Below are 17,973 nucleotides of genomic sequence, written 5' to 3' on the forward strand. Positions count from 1 at the left end.
TTTAAATGATGAATATTGATTAATTTATCCATAACAAAAAATAAAAATCAATCAATCAATCATCAATGTTTTTTTTGTTTTGTTTCAACACTAAATAATATTTCCAATTCAGCAAAATTTTTTTGTTTGTTTGTTTCACTCAAGACTATCGTGTTTATTGAATTGAAAAAATAAATTCTGTGAAAAATTTCTTTCTTTTTGTTTCATCAAATTCTTTTTATTCATCGGCGCTAAGCGCCTTTATCTGATCTCGTTTTTTTTTCATTCATTGTAAAGTTTGTTTCACATCGGAAATAAATAACAATGGCTGCCATACAACAACAACAATTTTCAATGTTTGTCATCATTTATTTGATGTTTATCATTATTAATCAATCATCATACGCATCATCATCATTATCATCATCATTTTATCCATATTCGATCTCTAATTCAACATGTAAGTAGTGTTTAGTTTAGTTTAGTTTGTCTACCCCCACACCAAAAACAAAAACAAAAATCTATCTGTCTATCCATGGTTGAACATCATCATCATCCAAATTGTTTTTGTTTTGATTGTAAGAAAATAAGATCCGCTTTCTCATCAAATCAAACCTAAAAGAAAAGAAAAGTAGTGAAAGTGTGAACTAATAATTTCCGGTCATTATTCTTGTTTGTCTCTGTGTGTGTGACTTTTTTCATATTTGATTTCCTTTTTTTTTTTGTTTGTTTGTTGATAATTATCATGGAATTTCAATCTGTTTGCTGAAAAATTTTTCATTCGAAATTCAATATTTTTGTCGTCGTTTAATCATATAAGAATTTTTTTTCTTCTATAAATGTAATAAGATTTTATCTTATTATTATTACATCGACCCAGGAGGGTAAAATAATTGTTTTTTTTTTTTTTGGTTAGCTCAGTATTTTAAATAATCTTTGTTACATGACCACCACCATATCGTTTCATACTTTGGTCAAGTAATTTTAGATTAGTAACCAAGAACTGAACAATCGATTCGACAAATACTTTTGTTCAATTTTTTTTTGACAGAATTTGCAAAACTACCTCTTTCTCAATCGCGAGACAATATGAAAAAAAATGAATTTTCATAACGAAACAACAACAAAAAAAAACGCGTGGCCACCAACACTAACACACAAATATCCCAAACGAATCAATTATCAATTATCGATATGGTAAAATCAATTGATTTACCGAGAAAGAAAAAATAATTAAATTCACAATACAAACTGTTTAGCTTTAGAAAAAAATATTGTATTTGAATTCTGAATTTGAACATATACATTGTTTGTGAGAAGAGATAAAGTGTCATATATACACAAATATATGAAAAGTTAATGAGCCAATCCTTTTGCCCTTAGTTAGTTATGAAATAAATAATGTCATAATTACAATCAATGTATTTCTGTGTCATATTTCAATCTATCATGCTGCGTGTTTTTTCATTTCAAAAAAAATTTTTCCCAAAAAAAATGTGAATGTAGCAGATTTTCAAATTCTCAGTCAGTCATTTTGATATTGATTGAATTTATCCCAAGTGTCCACATTCTTCACATGATTATTCTCAATATGATCATTAGCCCTTTCTTTTTTTGTTGTTGTTGCTTAGGAAGTTGGTGATTAATTTTGAATGATTACTTTTTATTCTTTGTTTACATAATCAAAAATCGATTGTTCTGTGGTTATTGTTATTGTTACAATAATAATAACTTTTGGTTACAATAATAATTCTATACTTGGATTCAATACTTTTTTTATTTTGTTTTGGTTTTAGTCTAAAACTGGGTCCTTGTGTTGTATCCTGGTGACATTTAATAACCAAAAACTCGATCACTGGACTTTATCGAATGCAAACACAAAAATGAACAGATGTTGGCTGTATACATTATGTCTGTTCATGGGAAAACCTGGTTGCGCTAGCTTTTTTACTTTCATTCATTCATTCATATCCAAAGCTTCATTAAAAGTCATCATCATCATTGAATTGAATTGAATTGAATTGAATTGAATTGATTGTCGTTGAACCTCCTCCCGCACTAACATCAACACCACACCTCGAATGAAAATCATTATCATTACGAAAAAAATTTTTCACCTTGTTGCTCAAACATTGGCTAGGAAATTTTCATTCAAAATTCAATGTACACATCGGATTAACGAATTCGGGTATCGATGGTTATGATAGTAGTAGTAGTAGTAGCAGTAGTAGTGGTGGAGATAGTGGTGGTGTTGGTTCAAGGGGGGTTAAAACTAAAAAACACTGTTGCTGAATCTAACATGGATGGAAATGGAAAAAAAAATTTAACTGACAAAATACTATCGACGACCGTTGAAATTTTATCCATTCTTTATTGATGTTGTTTAAATCTATCTATCTATCCATCCATCGGATAAATCAGTTGTCAGTTTGTCACTGGTGACCGTTTGTTTTCCTTTTACATTTTGGAATATGAATATCTTTTCGTTTTTTAATTGGTGATAATGTTTTACTTGATCAACATGGATAGATTCTTCCTTTTCCCATTTTTATTGTTTTTATTATCAATTTCTATTAAATTTAATAATTTAAATTGTTTTCCTATTTCAACGACAAATTCATCATTAACAAATGATTCGATCATATCGAATTTATCATCAATTGATTATAATGATGATTATTTTGCCAATGACATGATAATCGTCGATGACGATAATTTAACATCATTATCATCATCAGTGAATGGAAGTAATAATGGACGTAATAATAATCGACAAATATCCTCATCATATTATAATCGAAATTCCTATCCATTAGCACCGGCAACATCGAGTTCAATATCATATCGTCCAGTACGTTGTTATCATAATAATTGTCTCAACGATGGCCAATGTATTGTTAATCCAAATACAATGAAATCTTATTGCCGGTAAGTTTGTTTGTTTCTATCAATTATCGTTATATTCCAAATTGATTATGGTTGCAAACATTGCTTGAAAATATCTATCTTGTTTATTTGTTTTGCTTTTTTTAGCTGTCAACCAAAATATGTAGGTTCAAGTTGTGAATATCCGAATCCTTGTTTTGATATGAATCGCTGTTTCAATGGTGGAACATGTCAAACAATCATCGCTACCGATCAGCCACCATCATTCAAATGTTTATGTCCGTTAGGTTTTTCGGCCAGTATGTGTGAAGTAGAAACACCCAACATCTGTCAACGTGAACATCCTTGCCGCAATGGTGGCCGTTGTGTACTTCATACCGATCTTGAACATTATCAATGTAATTGTCTTTCCGGTTGGCGTGGTGATCTTTGTGAAGAACGTGATAATTGTGCATCAAGTCCATGCCGGAATGGTGCACATTGTATATCGCATTCAAATGGTACGGGTTTCTCATGTGAATGTTCACCCGGTTTTCGTGGTAAAACATGCTCTGAAGATATTAATGAATGTAAAGAATTAGGTGATGATCTTGCCTGTAACCAAAAAGGAACATGCATCAATGTGCCTGGATCATATGTTTGTAATTGTGAAGCTGGCTATACTGGAAAACGTTGTGAAACAGTTTACATTCCTTGTAAAACAGACAATCCATGTCAGAATGGCGGTGATTGTATCGCCGATCATCTTTCAAAAACTTATCATTGTAATTGTCCTGCTGGATTTACTGGACGTGATTGTGAAGTGAACATTGATGATTGTGGTGGTAATCTATGTCAAAACGGTGGCACTTGTATTGACGGCATCAATACCTATACCTGTCTTTGTCCATCAAATTTTACTGGTCCATATTGTTCGCAAGATGTTGATGAATGTTCATTACAACCACAACCATGTCAAAATAGTGCAACATGTGCCAATACTATCGGTGGATTCAATTGTATCTGTGTGAATGGTTGGACTGGACCGACTTGTGCTGAAAATATAAATGATTGTGCTAACGCTCCATGTTTCAACGGTGCTACATGTCATGATCGTGTTGGATCATATTATTGCCAATGTCCACCGGGTAAAACCGGATTGTTATGTCATCTGGATGATGCTTGTGCATCCAATCCATGTCACAGTAAGTGTCCTTTTTTTTGTTTTGTTTATTTCAATAATCCTCTAAAACACCAATCAAGCGAAACACTCTGATTGTATGATTGATTGATCAAAATCGATTAAGCTAATCGATAATTAGTTTTTTTTTGCAAAATCCTTGCTCCCAAATACAATATGAAATCAAATGATTATTATGATTTGTGAAAAGCTTTCTTGATCGATAATCGTGTGTTCCCATCACAAATTGATCGATCAAAAATCAAAACCCTTAAAATGTGTTTAAAATGAATCATTTCCTTTGATAATCGATTGTGTTTTCGATAACATAGGTGCACAAACATGTCATCATTTAGAACAATGAAGAAAAATTTTTCTCATCATAATTATTAATCATTATAATGATGATAATGTTGTTAATCTGTTATCGTTATGGAGTGAATTTTTGTTTCGATAAAAAAAAGAAAAGAAAAAATAATTAGAAAAGTTCAATTAACCTTATTGATTATAGTTTCAATTTAAATTGTTTGCATCTTTCGAATGAATTTCAATTATCAATGAAATTGTTTCACCAAGCTTGTGACATGAATTAGTGGTTACATTTGACAATAATAAGTTACGCCTTCTTCGTTAGAATCTATAAAAATTTATGATGATGATGATGTTCAGTGATGATACTCACACATTTATGATGATGGTGATAAACGTATTCGTTATTCTTATAAGCTTAGCAGCAACAACATAAAAAAGATCATCATCATCATCATTTCTCACGAATCTTAAGTTTGTTTTTTTAATCGAAAAAAACGTTTTATTTTTTACGAATATTTTTTTTTGGCAAACAAAATCAGAGCAAAAAAACAAATCTTTTGCCCGGGGATTCATCATTCATTCATTCATTCATAGGAAAAACAGAAGATCAAACTTGAAAATCAAGTGAATTTTTTTCCGTTCTTTTTTACCATTGATATGAATCCTTGAACCTGAAAATTGATAGAATTTTCTGATATTTTTTTTTGAACATTTGTCCATCATTATTATCATGAATTCAATAAATGAAAAAAATGAAATGAAAACTGTAATTTGATCATCGTTAATTTTAGCCAAAAGCGGTTTAGAATTTTGAAAAAAACAAAATGAAATAAATCCAAAATCATTAAACAAGAGAAACAAAACATCTCCTTTTTTTTATTGTCCTATTTTTAGTATGATGCAAACAAACAAACAAACGGTACTCGAAATGATTGTGCGGTTTGGTATGTGTGGGAAATACACACACTCTCTCTCTCTCCCACTTTTTCACTATGGTCTTGCATCAATAGAATGAACAGATGTCGTCGAATGAACGGTATTCGTCCATTCGGGAATTCAGGAACCCAAATATATATATTTTTTTCGGTCAATGATGCCAGATTTTTTTTTCTTCTTTTGAATATTCTAATAATAATCAACAAACATTAGTATAAAAAGTATAACACTTGATTCGTTTTCTTTTATATATATTTCTATTTTAGGGATGTTTTTTTTCTTTTTCTATCATTTGATGTGATGAGGATTAAATATTCATTATTATTATTATTATCATTTGATTATGTTTGTGCTATTTTTGTTACTTTCAACGATCATATACACTATTGTTTGGTTAATCAAATTGGGTCTTTTTTTTTGTTGTATATGACACACACACAAACACTTGACTTGTGAGCCCAATAGGCCCTAGCGAATCATTATTTTTTGATTCGACGATTTTTTTTTTGAGATTCATAAATTTTGTTTTTTTTTCGGTAGAAGTTATTAATTACATATCATTATTATTATTATTTGGATTGCACAGATGTGTGTGTGCCTTACTTGGTTTTTTTATTTGATTATTGATTACAAATCTAATTAGATTATTGCTGAATTTGTTTGTTTGTTCGTTTGATAAATGATTAATTCTTTTTCTTTTCTTTTTTTTTGATACAGCTGGTGCAATCTGTGATACAAATCCAGTTGATGGTACCTATGTTTGTAGCTGTCCAGCCGGTTATAAAGGAACGGATTGTATGCAAGATATTGATGAATGTCATGATAGTGGTTCACCATGTGAACATGGTGGTACCTGTGTCAATACACCCGGATCATATCGTTGTGATTGTGCTATTGGTTTTGCTGGTGCCCGTTGTGAAGTTAATATTAATGAATGTGATTCGAATCCATGTCAAAATGAAGGTACCTGTTTGGATGAACGTGGATCATATCGTTGTGTCTGTATGCCCGGTAAGTTTTCCCATTTTTTCTTTTTGATTATCAGATGAAATGAAAAACAACGAAAAAATTAATGACAAATTGAAACGAAATTAAATAATATTTTTTCTCATATGAAAACTTTTTTTTGTGAAGAAAAATCATCATCATCAATATCTGATCGGATTATATTTTACATGAATGATGATAAAGATTATCATTAATCATGTATATGTGTGTGGTCAGATTCAATGTTCAATAGCTTCTGATCATATTGATGACATTTTTTTATAAAAATTTTCTCAGATTATTTTTTTATTTCTTACTGATTCATACAATTTTGAATCGATGTTGAAAAGAAATTTGTCATTTTTTTTCTCATTTCATTTCATCACCAAAAATTTGATTTATTATTTCTCTTAATTCTTTAAAAAAAACGGAAACAAATGATATGATACATTCTTTGAACTTTGAGCTTTTATTTTTGGTTGTTAATAACCAAAACAAAAACAAAAAAACATGACTGAATTTTTTTTATTCATCGATACTTTGTGTACACCATATGGTCATCATCGTCCATTTTATTATTATTATTATGGTGGTCACCCTTGGCCTTTTTTTTCTTGAAATTACTTTTTTTTTCGAAAATCATTGCTAATGATTCTTCGGAAAGATCATGACCATCAATTGGAAGAATGATGATGGTAGAATCTTCATCATATCATCATATAAGAATAGGTTTTCATTTCATACAATATGATTATTATTATTATTATTATTGGGCTAGTCCTGATCATCATCATCATCATCATCGTGCAAAAGAAAAGGAGAGCAGTAGAAGATAGATAATAATCATCCCAAAGTACCCATCATTTTTATTCGTTCTTTTCCTTTTCTTTAAACGTCGTCGTGCACGAAAGATTTCGATTTGAATTTTGGAAATTTTTTTTTATTTTTTAGTTCAGTTTAGTTTTCAAAATACTTTTACTTGTTCGAACAACAACAGCAACAGCAAAAATATTTTGTGATATGATGATGATAATGGTGATCGGTCATTGAGAAAGTATGTGTGTGTGTGTATGTGATACGAGAAAACATAGTGAAAAAAAAGGTCACAAGGTCCTTTGACTGCCTCAAACCGAAAGTAAATTCTTCTTTTTTTTATTTTCTTCAAGTTATTTTTTATGGTTGATAATGTTCCATACACACCGACGTAAAAGACCACAAAGAAGAGGACATCTGGTCCCTATATTTTTTTTCATTGATCAAGTTTTTTTTTTTGTTGAAGTCGAAAAATTTGACCTTGCTTGAGTGTTGTTTGATTTTGGGTGTTTTTTTTTGCTTCGAAAAAAAAACTAATGGAAACGATTTATATTCGTTTGTTCATCGTCTTATATTACCATCTCTCTCGTTTTCTTTCTTTTTTTCATTCACATTTGATCTAGATTTATTTTCGATTTTTCTTCCCTCTCTATCTTTGTCAATGTGTGTTTCAGGATCTTATTGTATTATTGCACAGAGTGGAAAAAACAAACTTTTTTTTTTTTTTGGTTATGCTTTGTTATTTTGTGTGTGTGTGTGTGTCACAGGCAAAAGATCAAGTCGAGGAGAAACCGTTCGTTCATCAACATACGAAAGGAAAGGTCGATCACAATTACATTTATATACACAATGACAATAATGACATTCCAAATGGGAACAATAAAGAAAAAGGTTTTCTCTCTCTCTCTCGGGTCTTTTCTTCTTTGATTTGGTTATTTTGTATTTTTTTCTGATATAAACTTTAAAATCATATATACCGGCGTGAGAATCATAATTTCCTACATATGGCCTAGTTGTTAGTTGTTAGTTATGAACACGTTTTAGTTTCCGATGGTTTTGGTTTTGATTTTTTTTGTTGAATATCGAATGTGATTAGTTGTACAAAAATGGCCAAAATCTATTTGATTGAATTCTTTTGAAAAATAGTCAAATATTTTTATTTTTTCTTAGACAACTCTCACCTTGAATTTAAATGAAAAGTGATAAAAAGTAAGATTTTTGCCACTTCTATTCCTATTTTTTTTTGATGGGCAAGATGCAAACATTGAAAACATGTCTGACTAGATTTATTCAATTCTATTCAATCCAATCAAAGACCACTAGCCATATTGATTGAGATAATGACCCTTATTGTGTTTCACATTTTATGTTTTACCATCACTTGAATTTTGATCAACGAAAAATGGAATAGAATGAAAATTCCTACAAAATACAATACATACAAGCTACCGAAATATTCATTCAATGAGAGTGAAAATAGATTTTTTTTAAATAAAGTATTTTCTAATCAATAAGCATTATTTAATTCTTAAACTTATATAGAAATTCCTTTGAAAGACAAAAAAAAACCATAACATCTAAAAAAATCAATTCCATTGAAAATTGATGAGGTTCATGGTCACCGACATCACATCACATTATACACACACACAGAGAGTAAAGAACGAAAAAGCATCAAAATGAACCACCATAACCAGTTCTTAACATCATCAATGCCAATGATTCTTACCATTATGTAATGTTTATTTTATTCATTTTCATTCGGTGTAAATGTCAATTTACATCATACACACACACACAGGTGGGAAACTAACACGAACCCAATCAGATAGATAGATGATGAAATGAAAACTTTTTTTGTTCTTCTTAAATCAGAACAAGGAAGGTAACCAAAACCTGACCTTTACCTTTATATGATTTGTTTTTTTCTACTTTTTTTTTATTGTGATAATATTTGTTTAGTCACAGACTACCATCATAAGCTTCTTATTTATATATGTTCAAAACACACACACATACATCACTTGAACTTTTTTTTTAGCCATTCACACAAACATCTTATCATAGAATCATCATAGTTTTATCGGTCTTAGTCGATGCCAAAAAAATAATAATAAAAAACTTGATTGGTATAAGCAAATACAAAACAATCATCGAAAAATGATTTACAAAATTCCATAGAAAAATCTTTGGTTAAGATTATTATTATTATTATCATTATTATTTGTTTATGAATAACAAGTTTGTTCCAAAATGAAAAACAAAATTTTAGTCTAATAATTTATGATATTCGAATAATTTCTTCTCTTCTAAAAGTTTTTTCATCTATTCATTTATTGTTTGTTCGTTTCCTGTCCATTCATTCACTGACCATTCAGTTTTTTTTATTCATTCATTTCGAATGATCGCTCAGGGCACAAATGTTACTAGGTGTGTGTGCGTGTGTGCACGCGTTATTTACCTGAAGGGTAAAAAATTGAGAAAAAAGCAACAACAAAAAATAATTTCACCTGGTTTGACATGTCTGATCGTTATTTTTTTGTTTTCTTCTCTCGAACGATTTGAATTTGAATGAACTTTGAACCAAATAATAAATTAGAATGCTATTTTTTTTCTCCTTTGAACCACAATTTCACAACATATCATGATAGCCTTTGATCACAAAATGATAATAACCAAGTTTTTGTTTTGTTTTGTTTTGAACTAATCAACCACATATTTAACCAAAGAAAAAAACCAATGATAGTCATAACAAAACGGTATTTTTTTTTAAATCCCCGACCAATGACCTATGAATCTTTATTTGTTTGTTTATTTTGTGAAATTGATTTTACAAGAGAATCCAATCGATAAACACACGAATTAACATAACATTAAAATCTTTCTTCTATCTATGTAATGAATTATCATTATGTTAAATGAGCACTTGTGAGTGAATGATAGTGATGATTGTAAATTAGGCATCTGAATCTCTCTTTCTCTTATTCTCTTTTTGGTCGTTGTCTCCTCAAATTGCATCGATTACAAACAAACAAACAAACAACAACAACGGTGACGATCAATGAAAAAAAAATCTCGATCGATGTTGAGTGTTGTGTGTTGCGATCGTGGGAACGATCACAAAAAAAAACAGAACGAACGACTATGTATGTAATATTCATTTTCTCCTGTTTGTGTCACCAATAGAAAATATACACTGTTTGTTATAAATATAGTGATAATGATTATTCGTGGTATTAGCCTCAATATTTTTATTCTAAAAAATTAGATCCGAATTGAAAGAAATCGATGATTCATTGATTTTAAATATGAAAGAAATAATATGAATGACGTAAGAAGAATATGACGCCAGTCAAAATAGCTTTGCAATTCAATAGTGTTCATTCATAAATTTTCATTTACTTCCGGATACGATTAATCACGGATCTTATGATTATTATCATTGATCAAAAAAATATATCCATTTTGCTGTTGTAGTTGTAATTTGATATTCGTTGATGATTAAATAAATTGATTTAGTTCGGATAAATCTAGTAGCCATTTTCTTATTGAATCATCAAAACAAACATTTTAGTTGTGTAAGATGTATATGATGATATTTGTTTTTTCTCACAGCCAAAATGACGCCATAAAAAAAATGAAAAAAAAATGAATCAAATCATCAATTTGATTGACACCGGCCAGTTAAAAAGGGTTTTTGTGTCGGTTATATTCAGTTATTTTCTTTCTCATTTATTTATTTATTTGCATTGTATCGGTTTATTCCCACGATTTATTTCAATATATAATCCGTCATTATTTGTAATAAAAAAATTGATTTAGTGACATCTATCGTCAATTTTCGGAAATCCTTGAGAATCTTCATCTTCATCTTGATGTGTGTGTGTGTGTGTGTGTGAGAATGGTAAATATTTGTCCATTGACATGATGATGATATCATCGTGAAAATCTTTCAAATAAAAAGAAAATTTTTGTTTATTAATCATAACAATATCTATTTGAAAATGATGATACCTGTTTACATTACATTTTGTTTGAGTGTGAGAAAATTTTTTCTTCATTTTAGAAATTGATGATGATCATTTTGTTTTTTCTTTTATTTTTTCCCTTCAAAAACATCATAGGCTATACTGGTGTACATTGCGAATCAAATATTGATGAATGTCAATCTAATCCATGTCATAATAATGCTATATGTACCGATCTGATCAACGGTTATCGCTGTCTTTGTACTAATGGTTTTGATGGAATCAATTGCGAAAAAGTTATCGATCAATGTTATAAAAATCCATGTCGTAATAATGGCACATGTCATAATGAAATTCAGACACCAAATCGACCGGAAACATCAGTTTGTACATGTTTGGATGGTTTTAGTGGACGTTATTGTGAATTTAACATCAATGATTGTGAATCGAATCCATGTTTTCATGGCAAATGTGTCGATATGATCAATTCATTTAAATGTATTTGCAATCCAGGTTATACAGGTATGTTTTCATTCCATGTCTATATTTATTTTCTCACTCTAATGATGTTTTGTGATTTGATTAGGAATGTTATGTCAAAGTCAAATCAATGAATGCTTATCGAATCCATGTTCGAATGGTGGAACGTGTGTTGATGAAATATCTAGTTATCGTTGTGAATGTCCCAACGGTACATATGGTTTCAACTGTGAATTTCAGCAGAATGAATGTTGGTCAAATCCATGTATGCATGGCGGTATATGTCATGATATGATGGGCAAATATCGTTGTCAATGTGCACCCGGTTTCCGTGGAGAACAATGTGAAACGCTTATTGATCAGTGTCAAACGAATCCATGTGCCAATGGCGGTACATGTTTCACCACCGATATCATAACATCTGGTGCACCATTTAAATGTCGATGTCCGAAAGGATTTTATGGACCACGATGTTTGTCACATATTAATGAATGTGATCCCAACCCATGCTTGAATGATGGCCTGTGTGAAGATGATGTGAATAAATTTCATTGTCGTTGTAAGCCCGGTTACACTGGTTATCGTTGTGAAACATCATTAAATCCATGTTCGCAAGTTTATTGTCAAAATGGTGGTACCTGTATCGATCATCAATCACCATTCGGTCAATATGGATGGACATCTCCATTCCGTTGTCAATGTCGTCCTCAATATTCAGGCATCTATTGTGAAGTGGATAATATCAAAAATTCCCTGATGGATCAAAAACGCCGTCAAGCATGGCAACGTTGTCCGAAATCTGATTTCTGTTATGAACATTTTTCCGATAAAATCTGCAATGAAGAATGTAATAATCGTGATTGTTTATTCGATGGTTTTGATTGTCGATCATTATCGGATACATCGGATGTATCATCAAGTTTCGGTAATGGTAATCACCAACAAACTGGCAACAATCCTCAACTGGTCTGTAATCGTGATTATAATCCATATTGTGAAGATAATTTTGCAAATGGACATTGCGATCATGGCTGTGACATTGCCGAATGTGCCTGGGATGGACTTGATTGTGAAACAGATCCATCATCAACTGATTATCTTCGTGGTGAGCTTATCATCGATACAGATTTTCCATATAGCCAAATGAACGGTTCAAACGTTTCTAAAATTCCAATGCCAGTGAAACATTTTATTCGAAATTTGTCTATATTGATTCGTTCAGTGCTACGAATACGTGATATACAGGAAAATAATTTTCACAACATTAAACTTATAATGGGTATCGATAATCGAAAATGTCGCCAAACTGGTCAATGTTTTGATAATAGTCAAGATGTTGCATCATTTTTACAAGAATCACAAAATAAACCAGAATCACCAGTGAAAGCATTTCTACGAGAATCTGGAATTCAGGCACATTTCGATGCTAATGATGATGTTCGTGATCGTTCACCAATGGATAATGCTAAAGATGCACAGAATCTAACATTCATTGTCATATCGTTATTGTTATTGCTTTGTATTGGTATATTACTCGGTGCATTAGTATCAAATAATCGGAAAAAAGTTGCCCGTGGTATTACATGGTTTCCAGAAGGATTTTTCACCAATCAAATGCCCATCTCTCGAAGTGGTCGTCATCATTCAAATGCAAATGCTACAGCTGCCGCTTCTTGTGGAGATTTTTCACGATCACGCGGTCGACGAGAATCAAATCTTCTTTCACATTCGAATTCAATACGATCGGGCTGTCCAGATGGACAAGAAATGAGACAATTCAAATCTCCTCGTGATGATATGATGGTAGATGAGAAAAGTCAATGTGCAGCGGTCATCTATGAAGAGCCATCTGAATGTCGTTCATGGTCATCGGCACATTATGAAGCATTTCAACCACATGATTCGATGACACCACCATTACCAACACCATCAATTGATTCAATTGGTCCGAATGGAATGACACCATTGATGGTTGCATCGGCATTTCCAATGAATCTAATGAACGTAGATAATCCGGATATGTTATGTGATAGTAATAATGCCGTACATGATCTATTAATGAATGGAGCGAATGTTTCATTAACATGTGAGAAAACGCATGAAACATGTTTACACTTAGCTGCCCGTTATGCTCGAGCTGATGCGGCAAAACGTTTGATTGAAGCTGGTGCAGATTGTAATGCACAGGATGCTACTGGTCGGACGCCTTTACATTCGGCTATTGCTGCTGATGCACGTGGTGTATTCGAAATTCTTTTACGTAATCGAACAGTCGATTTAAATGCCCGTACCAGCGATGGAACGACACCATTGATTCTTGCTGCACGTATGGCAAATGAAGGAATGTTAGAACAATTAGTGTTACATAATTGTGAACTGAATATTGCCGATGATTCGGGAAAAACAGCGTTACATTGGGCTGCATCAGTAAATAATGTTGAAGCTGTACGTGTTCTACTACAACATGGCTCTGATCGTGATGCCCGAAATATTCGTGAAGAAACACCATTATTTTTAGCCGCACGTGAAGGTGCATATCAATGTGCGAAATTATTATTGGATTATCATGCTAATCGTGATATAACCGATAATATGGATCAATTACCACGAGATGTTGCTATGGCTAGAATGCATACCGATATTGTTGAATTGCTGGATAAACATGAACCATCAGCATTGCCGCCACCGATTCAAGCGATTAATAATAGTAACAGCAATGGTAATGGTGGCGGTATAACCTCACCGAATCCGAATCGTATGCTTGTAACATCGCCAATACCCGCTCAATGGGGTACGTTAGGTAGAAATACAGCACCTAGACGTAATAAACAGCATCATATGGCAAGTGGTTCCCAACAACAACAACAACAACAACATCATCAATCAAATCTTAATCTTCCCCATGGTGGTATCAACAACACATCATCAATACTAAGTCCGACTGGCACATTGAAAGGAACAAAATCTTCATCGAACAACAACAAAAATGATTCTTCATCCAATGGAAATCAATCAAATGTTCCACCTCCGCCACCACCTCCTCGTAATTGTGTTGCACTTTATAATGGATTACATCCATCACAGCAACCAATTCTTTTGCTTGGTTCGGGTGCACCATCATCATCAACAACGCCAACTGGTACTAATCAATTAACGGGTAGCAATTATGAAATGTTGACATCATCTACAACCAATCATTCATCAAATGATTATTCTCATCACCAACAACAACAGCAATCCTATTCAAGCTCAACAAATCCCTCACATCATCATCAACATCAGGCATCATTTTCATTGAATGGATCTCAACAACAACCTCAGACCTCTACAATTAATACTGATCATGATTCAATGATGACTGGTTTTATTGGTCATCATCAACATCAAATCAGTAATATGAGTACAGCAACAGCAATGACCAATCTAACATCACCAACATCATCATCATCATATTATGGACATCATACTCATCATTCATCACAAGTGACCAATACAAATCATGCAGATTATAATAGTATTACACAATTGATGGCTGTTCAATCATCAGCAATGATATCACCGCCATTAGTTAATGGTCAAACACCAAATAATGATCCATCCAACACTGCTAATATGACTGGATCACGACCACCGCCTGCATATGATGAATGTTTTCATCTCAAACAATTATCAACATCATCGGCTAATCATCATCATCATCAATATAATCAACAACAACAACATAACCATCATCATAATCATCATTCACATCAACAGCCGATAGCGGTTGCACCACGTCAACAGCTATTACATCAACAATTACAACAAGGTGTTAATAATGGTCAACAACCACCAACACCAACAGCGACAATAGCACCGACATCATTATTATCATCACCAACATCCAATACATCAATGATGGCATATCAAAATAACCAAACCGTATTGCGTATACATCAACCATCTCAACAGACAACAACTTTGATTCAACAGAATCAACAACAACAGCAATCTCAGCAACAACAACAACAACAACCACGACCATTAGATTCATATCCAACGCCATCGCCAGATTCATGGGCATCATTGTCAACATCATCACCATTATCAGCGATGAATGATTGGACATCATCATCATTAGGCGGTACAACAACAATCATATCATCATCATCCGCTTCATCAACATCATCATCAACATCATCATCCACGGCAAATACTGTTATAAATGGAACCGATTCGAATATCCAACAACCTCCAAATAATAATAGCAGTAGTAATCTTTTATTATTAAATACTAATGGACCACAACCTGGACAAACGGCATTATCAACAACAACCAATGGCAATATTGGACAAATGATTTCGATGGGTATGGTAATGTTATCACCGACAAATGCTACACCATATCATTCGCTGAATGGTAATAATAATGGTAATAATAATCAATCATCGACAAATACTACGACCGGACGTCAACAACAGCAGCAACAACAGCAACAACAATCTCAAACCGGTGCGAATACCTCAGCTATGGCTGCAACTCCTACATCTACCAATAATAACTCAGCATCGTCATCAATTTATCATCATCATCATCAGCCAAGATTTCAGCCATCATCAACACAACAGGCTGTGTTTATTTGAAACCAATTAAAATTTCATTTGCTTATTAATTTTTTTTTGTACTTTATTCTCAATGATTTTCATATCAAATCAGTTGATTTTTTTCAATTCGATTCATTTGTATACAATTTTTTTTTCTTAAAGATTTGATTTTTTAAAACAATTTTTTTAAAAAATAATTAATAAATTACTATAAATATAAATATGAATGTGAACTATTTGATTGATAATTAATCAATCGATATCAGTCATGAATGATTTGAACATCACACTCTTCTTCGAAATCGTCATTATTAGTTAATTCTTGATATTGTTGATATTCGTTGATTAAGTCATTAACATTGGAATTGGATTCATCGAATTGCATCATATCCATACCTTCACCTGTATACCAATGTAGAAATGCTTTTCGACGAAACATGGCTAAAATGTGATGAAAAAAAATGAATCGTTTCAAACACTTTTGATAATATACTTACATTGATATTGTTCAGCAATACGACTGAACAATTCTTTTATTGCAGTCGAATTTCCTAAAAATGTTGCAGCCATTGTTAGACCACGTGGTGGTATATCACATACGGCCGTTTTGATATTGTTCGGTATCCATTCGATAAAGTTTGCACTATTTGTATTCTGTATATTCATTATTTGTTCATCTACTTCTTTCATTGATATAAGGCCACGAAATATGGCTGCCACTGTTAAATATCGGCCATGTCGTGGATCACATGCAGCCATCAAATTTTTCGGATCAAATAATTGTTTTGTCAATTCTGGTACACTAAGAGCTTGAAAAGATTGCGAATTACGTGATGTAAGTGGTGCGATGCCAGGCATAAAAAAATGTAATCGAGGAAACGGCACCATATTCACAGCCAATTTTCGAAGATCAGCATTTAATTGACCTGGATAACGAAGACAAGTAGTCACACCAGACATTGTCATCGATACAAGATGATTGAGATCACTGTAAGTCGGTGTTTTCATTCGCAATGAACGATTACAAATATCATAAAGAGCTTCATTATCGATACAAAATGTTTCTTCTGTGTTTTCAATTAATTCATGAATCGATAATATAGCATTATATGGCTCGACAATAGTGTCCGAAACTTTGGTCGATGGCAGTACACTGAATGATGTTAATATTCGGTCAGGAAATTCTTCACGGATACGAGACATTATTAATGTACCCATACCGGAACCAGTGCCGCCACCCAATGAATGTGATAATTGAAATCCTTGTATACAATCACATTTTTCTGTTTCTTTTCTTATGATTTCCATGACTGAGTCGACCAGTTCGGCTCCTTCAGTATAATGTCCTTTAGCCCAATTATTGCCTGCACCAGTATTGCCGAATATAAAATTATCCGGTCGAAATAATTGACCCACACAACTTGCACGTACAGCATCAATAGTACCGGGCTCTAAATCCACCATAATCGAACGTGGTACATATTTACCAGTTGAGGCTTCATCAAAATAAACATTTATACGATCCAATTGTGAATGATGATCACCATTGTAGCTACCATCTGCTTGAATACCATGCTCATTGGCAATCTCTTCCCAGAACTAAAAACAATAAGATAATCTATTCGATGTTTTTGTCGACAAAAGTTAAATAATTACCTTCATTCCAATCTGATTACCACATTGACCGGCTTGTAGATTAATTATTTCTGGCATTTTTGATTTGAATCGATAAAAAACAACAATGACAATCAATTTTTCCTTTCCTTTGATTTTGCTTAAATAGTTTTTTTGCATAGAAATAAAAAAAATCTTCACAGCTCACTTTCAAAAAAATAAAATAAAAATTTTTAATTTCTTAAATTTATTTTA

The 17,973-nt window shown here is 32.1% G+C and overlaps 2 protein-coding genes across 3 annotated transcripts; one reads left to right on the top strand and one right to left on the bottom strand.

Annotated features, from left to right (window-relative positions):
- The first annotated feature begins 288 nt into the window (after positions 1-288).
- LOC113789886 (uncharacterized) lies at positions 289-16,325 on the top strand. Of its 2 annotated transcripts, XM_027339476.2 has the most exons (6): positions 289-439; positions 2,718-2,907; positions 3,013-4,049; positions 5,990-6,283; positions 11,197-11,562; positions 11,627-16,325. In XM_027339476.2, the coding sequence occupies exons 1-6, from the start codon at positions 304-306 to the stop codon at positions 16,141-16,143; spliced, it is 6,540 nt and encodes a 2,179-aa protein (XP_027195277.2). In that variant the 5' UTR covers positions 289-303; the 3' UTR covers positions 16,144-16,325. The 2 variants fall into 2 exon arrangements, with proteins under 2 accessions (XP_027195277.2, XP_075676085.1); XM_075819970.1 differs by lacking the exon at positions 289-439 and having other exon boundaries at positions 2,486-2,907.
- On the bottom strand, positions 16,310-17,913 carry LOC113789889 (tubulin beta chain-like). Its single transcript, XM_027339480.2, has 3 exons — positions 17,761-17,913; positions 16,602-17,703; positions 16,310-16,545 (listed from the first exon to the last, which is right to left on the bottom strand). Exons 1-3 carry the CDS (start codon positions 17,896-17,898, stop codon positions 16,367-16,369), a joined length of 1,419 nt encoding a protein of 472 aa, XP_027195281.2. The 5' UTR covers positions 17,899-17,913; the 3' UTR covers positions 16,310-16,366.
- Between the last annotated feature and the right edge of the window lie 60 nt (positions 17,914-17,973).

This window comes from Dermatophagoides pteronyssinus, unplaced genomic scaffold (assembly GCF_027571235.1).
Source record: "Dermatophagoides pteronyssinus isolate colony J.1.1.1.1 unplaced genomic scaffold, Derpt_VIB-CSIC_2022.12 sq0005, whole genome shotgun sequence".
Classification (NCBI taxonomy): Eukaryota; Metazoa; Arthropoda; class Arachnida; order Sarcoptiformes; family Pyroglyphidae; genus Dermatophagoides; species Dermatophagoides pteronyssinus.